This window comes from Triturus cristatus, chromosome 7 (assembly GCF_964204655.1).
Source record: "Triturus cristatus chromosome 7, aTriCri1.1, whole genome shotgun sequence".
Taxonomy (NCBI): domain Eukaryota; kingdom Metazoa; phylum Chordata; class Amphibia; order Caudata; family Salamandridae; genus Triturus; species Triturus cristatus.
The window spans coordinates 1,683,449,636-1,683,467,463 of NC_140590.1; the positions used below are offsets into that span (position 1 = coordinate 1,683,449,636).

At 46.9% G+C, this 17,828-nt stretch overlaps 1 protein-coding gene across 2 annotated transcripts in view; it reads right to left on the bottom strand.

The window, feature by feature from the left end:
• Positions 1 to 17,828, bottom strand: part of ZNF384 (zinc finger protein 384) — a 309,260-nt gene that overhangs the window by 157,020 nt on the left and 134,412 nt on the right. The window contains exon 6 of one of the 2 annotated variants that reach the window (XM_085619828.1): positions 15,692 to 15,871. The exons of the other annotated variant lie outside the window; for it this stretch is intronic. Within the exon in view, the coding sequence (XP_085475954.1) occupies positions 15,692 to 15,871 (180 nt within the window). The remainder of the gene's footprint in view (positions 1 to 15,691; positions 15,872 to 17,828) is intronic. 2 annotated transcript variants of the gene reach the window in all.

Here is a 17,828-nt window from a genome sequence, read left to right on the forward strand (position 1 = left end):
TGCTTGACATAGTCTGGAGCTTTGTGAATTGGTGCTGAGCACATAGCCTCTTTCAGGGTGTCAAGGCTTTTTGACAACTAACTGTCCAGTTTACCTTTTTGGGCATCTTCTGGGAAGGGAGATCTGTGAGGGGAGCCACAATGGACCCATATCTCTTCACAAATCTCCTGTAGTACCCAGTCAAGCCAAGGACTGCCCAGACTTGGGTTTGGGTTGTTGTGGCTGCCCAGTCCTGGATGGCCTGGATCTGGGGCTGTAAGGGTTGTACCTGGGCTCCCCCAACAAGGAGGCCCAAGTACACCACAGTTCCGTGCCCTATCTGGAATTTGGATGCCTTGATAGTTAGACCTGCAATTTGCAGGGCATTTAAAACCTTCCCAAGGTGGATCAGGTGATCCTGCCAGGGGGAGCTACAGACAGCAAAATCATTTAGATAAGCTGCACTAAAGGACTCCAATCCAGCAAGGACTTGTTTCACCAACCTCTGGAAGGTGGTAGGGGCATTCTTTAAACCAAATGGCATAACAGTAAACTGATAATGCCCATCAGGTGTGGAGAATGCGGTCTTTTCGTTTGCCCCTGGGGCCATGCCAATTTGCCAGTACCCTGCAGTTAAGTCAAAGGTACTTAGAAATTTAGCTGCACCCAAAGTTTCTATCAACTCATCTGCTCTTGGATTAGGGTGAGCATCTGTCTTGGTGACAGAGTTGAGCCCTCTATAGTCCACACAGAACCTCATTTCTCTCTTTCCACCATGTGGATGAGGTTTGGAGACTAGAACCACTGGGCTGGCCCAGGGGCTCTCAGAGGATTCAATAACCCCTAACCCCAGCATCTTGAGGACTTCAGCTCTGATGCTTTCCTAGACTTGATCGGACTGTTGATAGATTTGGTTTTTGACAGGTGAACTGTCACCAGTGTCCACATCATGGGTACACCAATTTGTCAGACCAGGGGTCAAGGAAAAGAGCTCTGCATAATGTTGCAAGACTTGCTTTGAATCAGTCTGCTGCTGGGCAGAGAGGGTGTCTGAAAAGACAACTCAATCCACTGACCCATCTTTTGGGTTGTATGAGAGGAGGTCAGGGAGAGGTTCACTGTCTCCTGATCCTCATCAGGCACCATCAGCAGGGTGATGTCAGCCCGGTCATGACAGAGCTTCAGGCGGTTCACATGGATAACCCTTTTGGGTGTCCTGCTTGTGCCCAGGTCAAACAAGTAGGATCCCTCGTTCTTTTTTTCTAGGATAGGATAAGGGCCACTCCATCTGTCCTGGAGTGCCCTTGGTGCCACTGGTCCAAAACCCACACCTTTTGCCCAGGTTGAAATTCAACAAGGGCAGCTTTTTGGTCATACCAGTGCCTCTGAAGCTTCTGGCTGGCCGCATGATTTTTGGATGCTTTTTCCATGTACTCAGCCATTCTGGACCTTAGGCCAAGCACATAGTCCACAATATCTTGTTTGGGTTCCCGGAGAGGCTTCTCCCAAACCCTCTTTTACAAGACAGAGTGGTCCCCCCACAGGATGGCCAAACAGAAGTTCAAAGGGGGTAAACCCCACTCCCTTCTGTGGCACCTCTCTAAGCGAAAAGCAGGCATGGTAAGAGGATATCCCATCTCCTTTTGAGTTTTTTAGGGAGCCCCATAATCATGCCTATCAATGTCTTGTTGAATCTCTCAACAAGGCCATTGGTTTGTGGGTGATAGGGTGTAGTAAATTTGCACTGCACTCCACAATCTTTCCACATGTGTTTTAGGCAAGCAGACATGAAGTTGGAACCTCTGTCTGAAACCACCTCCTTAGGAAACCCTACCCTTGTGAAGACACCGAGGGCCTTGGCTACTGCAGGAGCTGTAGTAGTCCTAAGGGGACTTGCCTCAGGGAACCTAGTGGCATGATCCACTACCACTAGAATGAATTGTTTCCCTAATGCTGTGGGAGGTTCAAGTGGACCCACTATGTCCACACCTAATTTTTCAAAGGGAACCCCCACCACAGGTAGTGGTATCAGGGGGGCCTTTGAGGGGCTGTCTTGCCACTGGCCTGACAGGTGACACAGGGGCTGACAAACTCCTTTACTTTGTGGTGCATCTGGGGCCAGTAAAAGTGGCTAACTAGCCTTTCTCAAGTCTTAGTTTGGCCCAGATGTCCAGCTAGGAGGATGTCATGAGCTAAAGTTAGGAGGAACTCCCTGTAATTCTGAGGCACTACCACTCTCCTAGTGGCTCCAGGTTTGGAGTCTCTGGCCTCGGTGTACAGTAGTCCCTCTTCCCACTAAACTCTGTGGGTACCAAGAGGTGGACAGTCCTGCTGTCCACGGCATGGCTTTTCCCTAGAGGGTCCCCCTGGGCCCAAGAGTTCAACCTGGAAAGTTTCAACCTCCATGGGCTCCGTTTTCTCTGGGGTGGCCAAGTCCTCTCCATAAGGAGAGGGGTCCTGATCCTTTTGCTGTACAGAAGCTGGTCCCCCAGTCTTATTACCTTTTCTCTTGAAAGGGTGGGTCATACTTCAGGGCTCCAACACTTCTTTTTCACCCTTTTTTCTGCTCTGTGCTTTTGTTTTCACACATCAATTCAGGGATATCCAGCATCGTCACATGGGTTCTTATTTCAACCTCAGCCCATGCTGAGGATTCTAGTTCATTGCCAAGCAGACATGCAGCTGGTAGCTTTGGAGTCCCCACTACCTGTTTCAGGCCAGTAATCCAATTCCCCCCCCACCCCCCCCCCCCGGTCTAATGTCACCATACACATAGCATGGTTAGTGCTAACACGGTCAGCATTGGTGACTGCGTAAGTCCTCCCAATAAAGTATTGCTCAGGGGAAACCAGTGTGTCTCCCACCATAGCGACACTGGTACCTGTATCCCCCTCAGGGCTTCTATCCTAGTTCCATTAATCCAAGGGTATTGTAAGTACTTCTTTAAGTTGGGTGGCCAGACAGCTTCAGTGGCAACTCAACTTCCCCTTCTGAAACTAGAACTGCTTCAGTGTGCAATCAGATTTGCTCTTGGAATACTGTTGATTCCATCTGGAGACTTGCTACCCAAGGAGTAGCTGTAGTAGGACTAGGGGCCTTCTTGTTTGGGCAAGCAGCATCTCCAGTTAAGTGTTCCAATTTCTTACAGTTGTTACACCAGGCCTTTAAAGGATCAAACTTATTTCCCCTGTACCTATTATTGGACTGGGAAGAGTTTTGGGACCCACCCCCGATTCTCGCCACCTTTCCCCTGGGGAGGTTTTTAACCCCTTTCTTTTGGTCACCGCCAGTGGTTGTTTGTCACTCTTTTCTTGACCCAGTGGTCTGCCTTCTTTCCCAATTCTTGGGGAGAAATTAGACCCAAGTCTACCAAATGTTGATGTAACTTTTCATTAGTGTAAATACTTAAAATATGTTCTTCTATAAACAGATTGTAAAGTCCATTGAAATCATACACATTGTGTCCAGTTAAACAACCACCTAGTGTTTTAATGGAGTAGTCTACAAAGACAATCCAGGATTGGTTTTGTGAGCCCCCTGAATCTAATTCTATATTCCTCAGTTGTGAGTCCAAATCCCTCAGTTCTCTTCATGAGGCCATAAGCCCAGCTACTGCCCAGAAAGGGTCAGGAGTCTGTCGCTGCAGTTACCAGAGAACAGTTCCCAAAGGAGTGCCCCCTAGTGTGACTCATTTCACAAGCCCTCTCAAAGGCTGTGAACCATTTTGTGATATCATCACTCTCTTCATATTTAGGGACAATCCCTTTGGGGATTTTAGGATCATAAGATTGCTCTTTATCCTTATTAAGTAAATTGCTACCAACAAGAATGGGTGCTAGGCCCATCTCTGCTCTCTCTAGAGCCATCAACCTGGTTTCTAGATCCAGTCTTTTGGTCAGCCTTGCTACAAGGCTGTCCTCCTCATTGAGGCTGTCCTCAATTTCCTCAGTGGTACCTGATCCACCTGTGTGGGATCTAGGTGCTGGGAGGTTGATTCTTAGAGTCAAGGGTACTTGAACCCTTTTTCTCCCTAGGAAGTGGAGGGGGTTGATTTACCAGGTCACCCCCTTCCACTCGTCCTCATCTGACTGGTCTTCACCATTTTCAGATGGGTGGTCCTTAGCATACCCAGCTATCCTGGAGCTTTTGTTTGGTGGGATGGGACTCCATGGTTATGTTTTTAAGTTTACATAGGGACCTTACCTCCTTTAAAGACAAGTGAAGGTAAGGGGTGAGGTCGAGCTCCTCAACCATGTCCTTAATGACATTGTGGCTATTTTCACTAACAGCTGGGTTCTTGTTTTGAGACACTGTTAAACAAAACTTCTAACCCATCTAACCCTACCTAAAGTAACTTACTTTTCTAAAATTCTAAAGGGATTTAACAAAGGCCCTAACAAGACTTGAGTAATTTAGCAAAAAATTGCCAATTTGAAAAATCAGAATTCTAAAGACTATTTAAGAGTTCTGTTGTGTGATCTGGTGGAAACCAAGCAGTCCAACAAATGCAAAGTTTTATATCCCACCGCTGACCCACCAATGTAGGAAGCTGGCTCTGTATATACTATACCAAAGTGAGGTATAGTGTGCACAGAGTCCAGTGGAACCCCAAAGGTAGGCAGAGGTAAAGTTAGATAGCACCTTACTATCTATTTGTGGTAGTGTGTTCAAGCAGAAAGGCAGTATCAGAGGACAGTGTTAAGCATTTGTTGTACACACTCAGTCAGCAAATGAATTCACACATTTTCAAAGACTGAACTTCAGACCAACTGTTTTTGTATCAAAAATATTCTTTTAGTTATTTTTTTTCCTAGAACCAATCCAGCCTGGCACAGGTAAGTTATAAGTACTTTGCAGTAAATATACAGATGTTAACACAGTTTGGATTTAAATTGTAAATGTACTTTGATTTGATTACAGTAGTGTTACTGATAATGCAATGCTTTTCAGAATACAGTACATATTCTTTGAATGGGACTTTTAGTAAGATTACAGATAAATTACTTTTGGATTACTTTTCTTACTCAGAGTAGTATACCTGAATACTACTCTGGGACATTTCCTGTAAACAGGTAAGTAAAATCGTTTTTGTTAAACAGTACAATGGTAAAGAATTTCGTTAGGTTTTCAAACTCCACAGAAAAACAGTCAATGTTAACCTATGAAGGAAAATAGTGTTATCGGTTTTGAGGTAAGTATTTGCTAGTGGGAGTTGAAGTGTTGGGGGTAGGCTCGGGCGCCTTGAGACCCTCTCGGGTATGTAGCGCGCTTTACAAATGCAGTGATTGATTGATTGATTGAGGGGTCCCCCAGGGTTAAGGATGCACTCTAGTTACACCCTCAGCGGCACTAGGGCGGCTAAGTGCTGAGGCTCAATGTTATCCAATAGGGGATAGGGGGCTTCCGGTTGGTGGCTGCTGGCAAGCAGGCCACTTGATTTTGAGAGCAAAGCTCCTGGACTTTAGCTCAGGGCAGTTGGAGAAACAAACTAGCACCAAAGGTGCACCCTCAGCAGCACTAGGGCGGCCGGGTGCAGGTTGCTGTTTCGACATTGCGCGCCCTTTTGGTTTCAATGCGTAACTTCCGGTTTGGAAAAGGCACTGCAGGCTTGGGGACGAAGGTCTTCTGGATGAGACCACCACTTCGAGAGGTAAGTTGGCCGTGAGGTCTCGGGTGCAGGGGTGTGTTTTGGGGTCGGATCTTCTTACCAGCTCCTGGTTGTGGTTGGGGGGACCTTCTGGATTTAGGCTGCAGCTGTCAGCTGGAGGAAGGAAAGGGGTCACCGGATCTCTGGTCAGGATCGCCGGGGTCACCTCCTCGTGATGTTTGCCCGCTCGGGCCGTGGACAGCGGGTGCAGAGTGGGGCGGATACGCGGGTCCGGCCAGAGCCAGAGGTTGCAGATGAACAAATACGGTTTTCACGGGAGACAAAGCCTTGGTAGTTGAAGGCAGGCAGGTCCTCCTGAGTTTTAGGTTGCTGCCTGCAGGACACACCAGTATATCGCAGGAGCAGGTTCGAGGTGGAGACAGGCCAGTAGGGCTGGGGCCAAGCCAGAGGGCGTCTTCCTCTTGTTAGCTGCTGCACGGCTGTTCCGTCATTCTTCTCCTTGTAGTTTCTTCTTGTCTGAGGAAGCAAGGTACAGGGGTGCCCCTAAATACTAGATTTAGGGGCGCCACAGGTAGGTAAAAGGCAGGACCAATGGGTCCCTTCCCCAGGGTGGGTACACCCCCTATTATGCCACCATGTGCTTCACCTCGCCTGCCCACCGGAGGGGTGGGGTTGACCGAGGTGGGCACACCTCTCTTCCTCACTTGTTTTTCCCGCCGGTTCTCCTGCCCAAAGTAGGGGTCAGAACCAGTGGGGACCAGGTGCAGCAAGTGGCCTGGGGGAGCTCAAAAAGGCGGCAAGCTTCCCCTTTGTGAACCCTGCTCATCTTGGGGGAGGAGGCTTGGCACCTCGTTCCAGGATGTGCATTGTTTCAGGCCCCGAGAGCAGCAGGCTCTTGAGCCAGGGGTCCAGAAACATCTCTGGTGGTGAAAACTGAAAGCAGCCACTCAGCCTGGACACTAGAGGTAGGTTAGTTTAAGATGCCCTCTGTGTGCATTTATTCATTAAATCCCACACTGGCATCAGTGTGGGTTTAATGTGCTGAGAAGTTTGATACCAAACTTCTCAGATTTCAGTGTAGCCATCATGGTGCTGTGGAGTTTGTAATGACAAACTCCCAGCACTATATACTCTTAATGGCAGCACTGCTCTTAAAATGTCTAAGAATTGACTAAGACACTGTAGGGGTACAGGTCTCTTGCACCCTCCCCACTGGTATAGTGCAGCCAGCAAGAGGGGTGGCTGACCTATGCCAGGGCAGTGGGTTGTAGGCATGGTACACAGGGATGTGTGCCATGTTGACTCTTCACTTTGTTCTGCAACGAAAACACGCAGCCTGCAATGGCAGTGTGTGTGTAAAGGTACAGGGCCTAGAGGTCTTCCCTGGCCACAGTGCCCTTGGTACCTATGGTACCACTTACAAGTGACCAACCTGTGGCCAAAGAGTGCCAATTGGGATGCCCCCTGAAAAAAGACCTAACACTAGTGGCTGGCTGAGTGGCTGCTCGCCAGCTGCCACCACCAGATATGTTTCTGGACCCCTGGGTCAAGAGCCTGCTCTCAGGGGTCTGAAACAATGCACTTCCTGGGACGAGGTGCCAAGCCCCTCCCTCAGGATGGGCAGAGTCCACAAAGTGGAAGATTCAAAGGCTTGCGGCTTTTGTGAGCTACCCCAGTCCTCTACTGCTCTCAGAAACTGGCCCCCACTGATTGACCACCCCCTTTGGGTGGGAGAATAGTCAGGAAAACCAAGTGAGGAAGGGAGTTGTGCCCACCTTTGCCAACCCCACCCCTCAGGTGGGAGAGGCGAGGTGAAGCACATTCTCAGTCCCCACCATCTTACAGACGGGGGACCCAGCCAACCAGAGTGAGGCATATGCCCCCTCCCACTGGAGGGCTGCATAATAGGGGGTGCAGCCACTCCAATGAAGGGACCCATTGGTCCCAACCTTTACTTACCTGTAACTGCCCTAAATCTAGTATTTAGGGGCACCCTGAACCTTGCTTCCTCAGAGAAGAATCAACAAGAAGAGAAGGAGGACCGAAGAAGCTGTGCTGAGACTAAGAAGAGAAGAACGCCACTACCGGCCTGTCCCTACCTCAAACCTGCTCCAACGAAATCCTGGTGTGTCCTCCAGCCAGCAGCCTCAAGAACCAGAAGGACCGGCCCTGCCTTCGAAGCCAAAGGCCGTCACTTGTAAGCACTGTATTTGCTCACCTACAGACTCGGGCCTCAGCCAAAACCACGATTCTGCACCACTCTGCACCAGACACCTAAGGCTCGAGTTCGAGTGGCCCAACACCACAAGGAGGTCTCCCCGGTGAACGAGACCTGGGATCGGGTGATCTTTGACCTGCTTCGAATCTCCAAGCCCCAAAGGTAGGCAGAAGTAAAACTAGATAGCAGCTTACTCTCTATTTGTGATAGTGTGGGCGAGCAGTAAGGCGTTATCAGAGGGTAGTGTTAAGCATTTGTTGTAGACACTCAGGGAGCAAATGATGTCACACTCAAATACTCAACTCAGACCAATTTGTTTGTAAAAAAATATTTCGCTAAAATTACTGTTAGATTACTCTTGATTACTTTACAGGTTACCTTTTTCTACTCCGTGTGATATGCCTAGATATCACACTAGGACATTTCCTAGAGAAAAGGTAAGTAATGCAAATTTGAGGCCCAATGTTATCCAATGGGGAATAGAGGGCCTCCGGTTGGTGGCTGCTCAAGAGAAGGCCTCAAGGTTGTGGGAGCAAACCTCCTGGTGTTCGGCTCAGGGCAAAGGGGGAAACTATTTAGCACACAAGGTGCACCCGCAGCTGCGGCTGGGTGCTGTTTTGGTGCCCGGTGCACTGTTTTCAATAGGGATTGGCGGTTTTAGTTTTTAGCTGCAGGCTCGGTCCAGGAAGACTTCCGGGAGGAAACAGCTGGGCAGGTAAGCTTGAGGGTTCGGTGACATAGGCACACCTCAGGTTCTTTTTGTCCAGGGGGCAGAGCAGCTGGATGCAGGGGTGTCTATTGAGGTCAGATTTCACCTTACAGGGGCACTCGCGGTGGGGGTCTCCGTGCAGAGGAGACATCAGGGAGTCCTGGAAGGGTCTAACTACAGTGGACTCTGAGGGTCCTCGGTGGGCCACTTGAAATCGGGCCGTAGTCGATGGGTGCAGTGGAGGTTCCAGGTGTCTGGTTTCTTTGTCCTCAGCAGGCTCAGAGTATGTCTTGGGAGTGTCTCTTGAACAGAGCTGCTGTTCACAGGCGATACGGTCTTTGTTGAAGGCTGTCAGTCCTCCCAGGGTTCTGGAGGGCGGAAGCTGCAGGACAAGGCGACCTTTGGCGCAGGATCTCTGGAAACTGCAGACAGGCCGGTAGGGCTCGGGCCGGTAGGGCTGGGGCAAAGTCAGTTCTTCTCTGCAGTCTCCTCTGCTGGTCATCTCCTTCTGTCATTCTTCGTAGGTTGCAGAACTTTGTCTTCTTGGTTCAGGGCTGCCCCCTAAAAACTGTATTTACTGGGCGATTTAGGGGTCTCAAGATCAGTAGCAAATGGTATACTGACCTTCGGGTGACTAAATCCTTGGTGTGCCCACTCCACGTGGGGGAGTGGGCACAATCCCTAATCCTAATTGGAAAGTGCCTGTCATCTGTAAAATGGCAGGCACTAGAGAGTGGGCTTCACCTCTTCTCCCCCACCTCAGGGGTGGGGTTGGCAGAGGTGGGCACACCTTCTGGGATGCTCTAATTTTTCCCACCTGTCTTCCTGCAGAAAAGTTGGGGAAACAGGAAGGGGGTCCTGCTCCTGATAGCAGGGGAGGCTGGGGGACGCATTACAAAGGCAGCAAGACCTTTGAAGCTCCCCTGCCACAGATGGCTTTTCCTGACCTGAGGGAGGTGCAACTACCTCCGCCCAGGAAAGGCTTTGTTTCTGGGCTCAGGGAGCGAAGGCTCCCACTCAAGGGGTCCAGAAACATGTCTCGTGGTGGCAGGCTGGTGTGTACCAGTCAGGGAACCCACAAAAAGCTGGTCGATTTTCAGAGGGCATCTCTAAGATGCCCTCTGAGTGCATTTTTCATTAAATGCCACACTGGCATCAGTGTGGGTTTAAGTTGCTGAGAAATTTGATACCAAACCTCGCAGTTTTCAGTAAAGCAATTATGGTGCTGGGGAAATCGTAATGACAAACTCCCAGCACCATATACTCATAATGGCAATACTGTACTTACAATGTCTAAGAATTGGTCTAGACCAGGGGGTCTTCAAACTGTGGGGCGCGACCCCCAGGGGGGCCGTGGAGTGATGCAAAGGGGGTCGCGCCTTCCCAGTCACACTTCTGCCCAGGCCCAAGGGCTTCAGCCCCCCCCCCACACTTCCCCCGTCCTGTGTCTCAGCCTGGGCTGCTGCAGTGAAACTTGAGCTGCTGGGGGCTCAGCTGGGCAGTGTCTGGATTCCTATCTCCGGCACCCCCGTGTTTTTTCACAGGTCTTTAAAGACCATTTAACATGCCTTTGTAAACTGCTTACAGAGGCTTAGATTTTTTTGCTGGTTCCAGTACCCCCTGGGTCCCCACTGTGCCTATTCCTTACATTTGGATTTTACATTCACTGCCGTAGTGTGAGAATGCATTTCATGGAAAGGAATACAAAGTTGGCTTCCTGGGGGCGCCGTGAGTGAAAGTTTGTGCTTTTGAAGCACCTGCTGCAGCGTTTCTTTCCCGGCAATTACCAGGCCTCACATAAATGTCAAGATAACTTGTGTGATTATCTTCCTGGAGAGAGATCAGAATGTTGTATAGTTGAGGTTTTGACTTAGGTGATGTTAGTGCAGAGGGTTAATATGCCTGCTGCAAAGAACGTGTACCAAGTAGATTACAGAGTGCGTATGATGTGAAGAGATTAGCAGGTTACTGCTTTAAAAGAGGCATCCTTTTGTTACTTGCAATTTATAACTTAAAGTCCTAATAGAGAATAGTGAGCGATTAACTTTCATCCTAGAACTGCATACACACTGCAAAGTATACATTAGACCATTGATTAATGTTGCAAAAAGGGTTAATTTGGCTAGAAATCAATTCTTATTATTAAAAGAAACTCCCAACTATGCTGTTTCTTTTTCGACTCTGAGTTTGTGCTTCTCCACACCAAGCACTCTTGAACTATACTGCCTACCAGTATGGATGACATGTGACTCCTATACTTTTAGTCCTTTGGCTTATGTAACATTTCCTATACACTGATTTACACACTTATGATTGATTGTCTCTGTGTAATGTGTGTGTGATGCAAAGTGCTCAGACACCCTACAGTGGTATGAGTGGCACTATATAACTAATTCAATGCATCTGAGAGTGTGGGGTTATGGAGACTTGGTCACTGTTAAAGGGTGCTAGTGAGAGAATCCGTGGTGGGGGTGGTCATTGTGGGGGGCACCAACAAACATTGTCGCACAGGGCACCACCAGCACTAAAGCCGGCCCTGGGAAGTATGCACAGATAAGCGCTGAAGATACCGCTTTAGGTGACTGCTTTTTTTTGTACCGACTGGGCCACCAAAATAATCTGCTGGCAACCCTAACCATAGGACTGGAAGTTTGTTGCAGGATCAGCACATTATTTATTTCCTTCACCCTCGATCCCCGATTAATGCCGCAATAGTTTAACTTGGATATTAAAGTCTACGCCCCCGTCAATAACATGCTGAGTTACTTCATGGGTCTGGGAATGCACCCTGCATTCAGACAACTCATTCCTCATTCTCGCCCTTCATTGTCACGCTCACCTTGCACTCACAGCGATCACAATGCACTCACACTGATCACCATTCACCCGCTCACCTTGCACTCACAGTGATCGCAATGCACTCACACTGATCACCATGCACTTGCACCATTCACCCGCTCACCTTGCACTCACAGTGATCACAATGCACTCACACTGATCACCATGCACTTGCACCATTCACCCGCTCACCTTGCACTCAGTGATCACAATGCACTCACACTGATCACCATGCACTTGCACCATTCACCCGCTCACCTTGCACTCAGTGATCACAATGCACTCACACTGATCACCATGCACTTGCACCATTCACCCGCTCACCTTGCACTCACAGCGATCACAATGCACTCACACTGATCACCATGCACTTGCACCATTCACCCGCTCACCTTGCACTCACAGTGATCACTCTGCTCTCAAAATGCACTTGTCCTGCTCACACTATACCTCAACCTGCAGTCACACGAGTACACTACTCATCCTGCACTCATGTGACACTTCACTCACCTGTCCCCCTCACTACTCAATATGCAACTCACTCAAACAAGCCCATCAGTAATCATACATTCATTCATCCCATTCTGAACTTGCATCCGCACCCAAAATGAGAGAGGACAGCAAGGGAGTGAGAGAATTTGATTGAAGAGGTCAGGGATGAGGAGAAATGTGAATTGCCGAAGAGAAGTGTGGACACGCAAGAAGTGATTGTGATCAAAAGGTGAGGGCTTCTGTTAGAACAAAGGGGAGATGTGAAAGAGGAATGGGGGGACTGGAGAGGTGTAAGATACAAATAGACAAAAATTTGAATGAAGAGACGAGGTGAATGAGAAGTGCTGAGGGGCACGGGAGGTGACAGGGCCAGAGAGGCCATGAGATACATGTGAGACTGTTAGAGATGAGGGCAGTGAAAGGACAGAATGGCAAGAGGTGATTAAAGGTGAAGTGAGAGGTTGAATGGGGAGAGTTCAGAAGTTGTAAAAAGGGGTGAAAGAAAATGACCTGCAAAGTGAGAGAGGGATCCGGGGTTAGGAGGAGAGAGGGATGGAAGGGAGGGGGTGAGAGGAAAGCTGCATGGGTAAAAGGCTTAACTCTACACAAAACCGCCAGGGTTTTAAGGCACCCCTGCTTCTTACGGTCAGGGCCAGGTGAGCTTCTAATGTGGCAGCACGTATTGCTGCAGAGTGGAAGGCCCTTCACAAAGGTTGACTTGAAATCTTTCTGATGATAATTTGTGTATTTTGGTTATAAATGGGTACTGATTGGGTGAAATCTTTCCTCAGCGTTACTGTGTGTAACAAATATCAAAATAATGAAGCAATGCTATCCCAAAATACGCGGCATCACATAACCTTATTTACATTTTCATCCCACGCAATTTAGTCAACAGGTTTAGACATTTTTGTCAAGAGGGGGTCCTTACGCCTCAAAATGTTGACAGGGGGGTCTCGGCATCCAAAAGTTTGAAGACCTCTGGTCTAGACACTGGAGGGATACTGGGCTCATGGACCTGTACCCTCACCACTGGTATAGGGCACCCAGCTTGAGGGGTGGCGGACCTATGCCAGGGCAGTGGGTTGTAGCCATGGCACACATGTCGACTCTTCACTTTGCTCTGCACCAAATAAAACGCAGCCTGCAATGGCAGTGTGTGTAAAGGTACAGGGCCTCTAAGGGTGGCACAATATGTGCTGCTAACCTTAGAGGCCTTCCCTGGCCACAGTGCCCTTGGTACCCACGGTACCTTTTACAAGGGATTATTAACATGTGGCCAGAGAGGTGCCAATTGGGGGGTACTGCAACAAACGCAGCTTCCTACAGTGTCCTCCCCTTCTTTCCATCGGCATGGCGCCCAAAGCTACTAACCAGACCAACACTTCTACACCCGGACGCCCCAGAGCAGATGAGTAACTGCTGGAGGTACTTTGGACCTTGGCCCCCCCTACGACCCTAGGAACTGAAGGAGACTCCCAAAAACTGACTGTAAATAACTGTATGCAACATATGCCTTTTTTCCCCCCATAGGAAAGCATTGCTGCGTAAAGACTTGTCAAAGTGAACATTTTACTTACCTGTAAAAAAGGATTTTTAAAGAAGTACTTGACTTGATAGTGAAGTTCTTGGTATAAAAATCCACATAAAAATAACATTTTCTAAATTTGTCTCTGATTTATTCTTGAGTGAATGTCTCATTTATTGCCTCTGAGTACAACAAATGCTTAGAACCACCCTCTGATAAGCCTAAACTGCTTGCTCACACCACCACAAAAGAGAGCATTTAGTGTTATATTTTTTGCCTCTGTAACCCAATAAGGGTTGCCTGGACTCTGCACAGGGTAACTCGTTTTTGTGCACTATACAGAGAGCCAGTTTCCTACATCCATCCTCTTCATATCCCTATCAGGGGTGCAGAGTAAGAGCTGGACTTAGTAAGGTTCTGGGTGTCGTGCTGATCAAGGCTGCAGCATTTCCATACTAACTGAAAGGGCGATAGGATGTGCTTGAAGCTTCATCACACCTCTGGCCCAGGAACCATCACCCATGGTGGTGGGGGTGCAAGTTCTAAAGGCTCTAAAGGGGTTTGCACTGAATCCTCTACTAGGATCATAAAGGCAAAAGGACCAAGAAAAGCAAATTAGAATCCGGAGTGGACAACCTGAGGCATTGCCTAGTGAGACCTCTTGAAAACCTTAACCTGCATGACACAGAATTGTGCTCCGACAATGAATGCGTCGACGCGGATACATGCTTTCAAAACGAATTCATCACAGAAATGTAACACTCTGAAGTGAATTTTGGTTTATTTTCACCCTTGGCTTTTAGGTCGTCTAACTTGCCCCCTCAGTTTGATGTCTTTGTATTCATTATAACAAACTTCACAGTCAGTTGTAGAAGGGAACCTTTGAAGGTACACCATAGAGAAAATGAGGCTTTAAAAGGCAACAAAAGTTTGAATACACTTTCAGAGATGATAAAGGTCGACTGATGGGGAAAGGCCTTTTTCCAACTTCCAAAACAGATGAAAACGAGTAGCAACTACACCCCCAGTTCTCCGAGGACCCTCTCTCACGACCGAGGAAAAAGAAAAAAAGGATTTGGTTTTAGAGGTAACAAATCCATTATTTGATTGGGGGTATCTAGACTTCTTAAAAACATAGGGAGTCTTTTTTTTTTAGCTCTTCTAATGTAATACCTATCTGATTTTGTACTTTCATTATATACACATTGTAGAAACAGTCTTGGGGCACTGCAATGCAGTTTTGGAATGGGATAACAAATGGAATTAGTACATTGGACAGTGTAATCTTTACACCCTCTTTGTAGATAGTATGCATATTAAGAGTTTCAGGAACCCCATATCCATCAGAAAATAATTTTATAGATTATGAATATAAATCAAGATCCAGAAGTCATTTGTGCACAAGTTAGTAGAACAGTTTTGTTTTGAATCAATGTAAATGCCACATGTATTGTGTGAGTCATACAGAGGATTTTTAAAAAAAACAATTAGTCTGGTATGTTAATGACTAGTGCAAATACAGACACAAATGTTTGTAAGCACATGTTGCAGAGTGGAAAGATCAGAGGGAGCGGCTTACATATTTGTATTACCCTTTTTGCAGACTAATGCATAAATGGCTAATTTTGTCATACTATTACCAAGCTTGTCTTCCCACAAAATTTGGGCAGAAGCAGTGGCCCTGGGGCTTGTATCCCCCTCCCACCACCTATAATGAATTATGTTTAAAGTGAAAAAACAAGGGCTTGTATTGGACAGCACATCTTGGTCACATTTATTTTAGAGCTATGTAAGACCAGAAATCTAAACCAAATGTGAGAAATTGAGGATTCGAGTTTGCAGACAGAATTTGCCACCAAGTGCTCTCAAACAGCACACAGGGGAAAAACCCCTGAGCAGTACTTTAATACCATGCAGTAAAGTATCCACTAGTAGTTTTGTACCGTGCACCAAAGGAACGAGCTTTCAAACAAAGCTGAAGTCATGCGCACAAGGGCAGAATCAAATTTAATAGCACTTTTTTTGCATCAAAATATGAAACATTACATTCTGAAAATGTCCTTTTGTCATTGTTGCTTTCAAAGTTTCATTCAATACCTTTGTACTCCCTGTAGACACCCTTCCATTCAGGCTGTGCTCTCTCGCCTACATGTGGTTGAACAATAGAAAAGAATTTGCAACTGACCAAGGGCAGCTAACTGCAACTCCCTCCTGCCCTTCTCCCAAGGCAGGATCGAACTGACCCAGACTATCCTCTTACCGCATAGCTCTACAAGCACATCCGCAGAACTAGCACAGGGGAGGGGCAGATGCTCTTACCGTGTGTGCTGCTGGAGGTGTGAGAGTTGGCGGAAAGATTTCTGACAGTAGTTACAGCTGTACGGCTTGGCACCTGAGTGGATGCGCACATGCTGGGCCAGGTACGAGCCATTGGCGAAGGTCTTGGAGCAGTGTGGACACTTGTGAGGCTTCGTCTGCGGGTGCACCTTGGTATGGATCCTGCCAGGAGGGGGTGGAAGGATAGAGTTTCGACAACGTTCTCCATCTCCCAAGCAGGGGAAGGGCGCGCTATATGATGGGTACGCATTCAGATGTGAGCTTTCTTGTGGGCAGCATTCACGCACTCCACGTGCCCTAGGAACGGTTCCTCCAGACAGTGTCCTCTAGTTGAGCATGCCGCAGGGGCTGCATGGCTGTACCAGAGCAATCCCTTCCGAGGTGCACGTGTGGTGGAAGGAAAAGTTATTTGTAATCCTAGACCATCATGGGTTATATAAAATGTGGAAACAAAAATATCTCAACCGATGTGTAGGATCTTGGAAAAATGCAACAGAGAAAATATTGCTTTATAAAGACTGCCTACCTGGGTTTAATGTTTAAATAGTAAATTTAGAATTAACTGTAATGCGCAACTGTGCTGCTTTTTCACTTTTCACTGCCTTTTAATAAGGAAAGGGTAGTAAAACTAACCATATCCCCAGCTACCATTATATAAAGGAATAAAACCGATGTATTTCAAGGGAGCCAAGCACTCTGTCTTACAATACAGCAACAGTTATCAGTACACTTTTCTGCTAGGAGGAAGGTTCCTCAGAGCTTCCTCTGCATCTAATCTTGTGGTCTCCCTGGGGATGTGGCTGGGCTGATTATGTATTTAATGAGTAACATGATGAAATAATGAGATTTTATGCAATGGTGCCATCAAGCAATATTCATTATTTCATAAATACTAAACTAGAGCAGCACTGGGTTGTCAGGAAATTAAAAGAAAAGCTAAGCAATGAGAACAGCAAAAAATCCAAGTGAATGAGTATTCTGGAATCACCTTAGACAAAATACAATCTGCACCAGAAGATAGTTGGATTCACAAAGGTTTACCAGGAGCAGCAGTTGGTGAAATTCAAACATTGCCTTAAAGTCTTTTGGAACCTAATGATGAACCCACTATCAAGAGTTAACAGAGAAGTTCTTCATCAGATATGTTCAGAATGGCAAAATGCAGGCGAGTGCTCTGAAAAACTATAAATTGATACAGTGGGTTGTATACCACAAACTCAGGATGTTTTGCATTTTATACTAACGTGAGGTATGAAATATTCATCTAGATGCTGTATGGAACACATCTAAATCCCCAGAATAAATGCGGCTAAATCAAGTGAACGGTCAATAACCTGAATTGGTAACATGCAATCTTTCATTCGAGGCATTTAAATAGGAAGGGTCCGGATCTTTTTTGGTCCGTCCTCTACTCCCAGGAACTTTTTTCCCCTTTTAATGATCTGGACATCCTTCTGTTGCATTACCTGTTAGAAGTAAACTAATGCTTGTTTCAGCCAGTCCAGATGTAGAACTAATGACAATTTTATGAGTGCAATGTTTGGCAATGTACTTTTACATTGGCAAGCATGTCCACTTTACACTGTTCCTTTGTAATACTTTACCATTATGCAATGCAATTAGCTATGTCCCTCAATCGCCAGTCAGGTGGTAAAAGTGAGAGATAGTAAAAGTTATCACTTTGATCTTACAACCAAGAAAAGCCCCAGGAGCAGAGAAGACCTGGGGTGCCGGAATTGGATTTTAAATTGTAGCTAAATTCTCTCTTTTACAGTCAACCTCTTGTAAGGCATATTTGACAAACTGGGCTCTCCTGAAAAGTGTGGCTCTGAGACAAACTGAATAATTGTCTTTTTTTCTAAAATACAGGAGGCCCCCAAAAAGAAAAGAAATGCTAGTGGGGTAACTGGAAAAATAGAGAATACATCATGAGAAGAATGGTTGCCTAAAAGGGCTAAATTTGCTGCATAAAGCCATGTATTATCTTCAGCTTATTTTTTTCCATTTTAAAACAAAACTGGAGATAGATTAAAACATCACATGTGCTTTAAGTTTATTCGAAACGTTCTATTAAAAAACAAGTAAAGACCGGCATGATTTATTCCTTTGTGCAGGAATT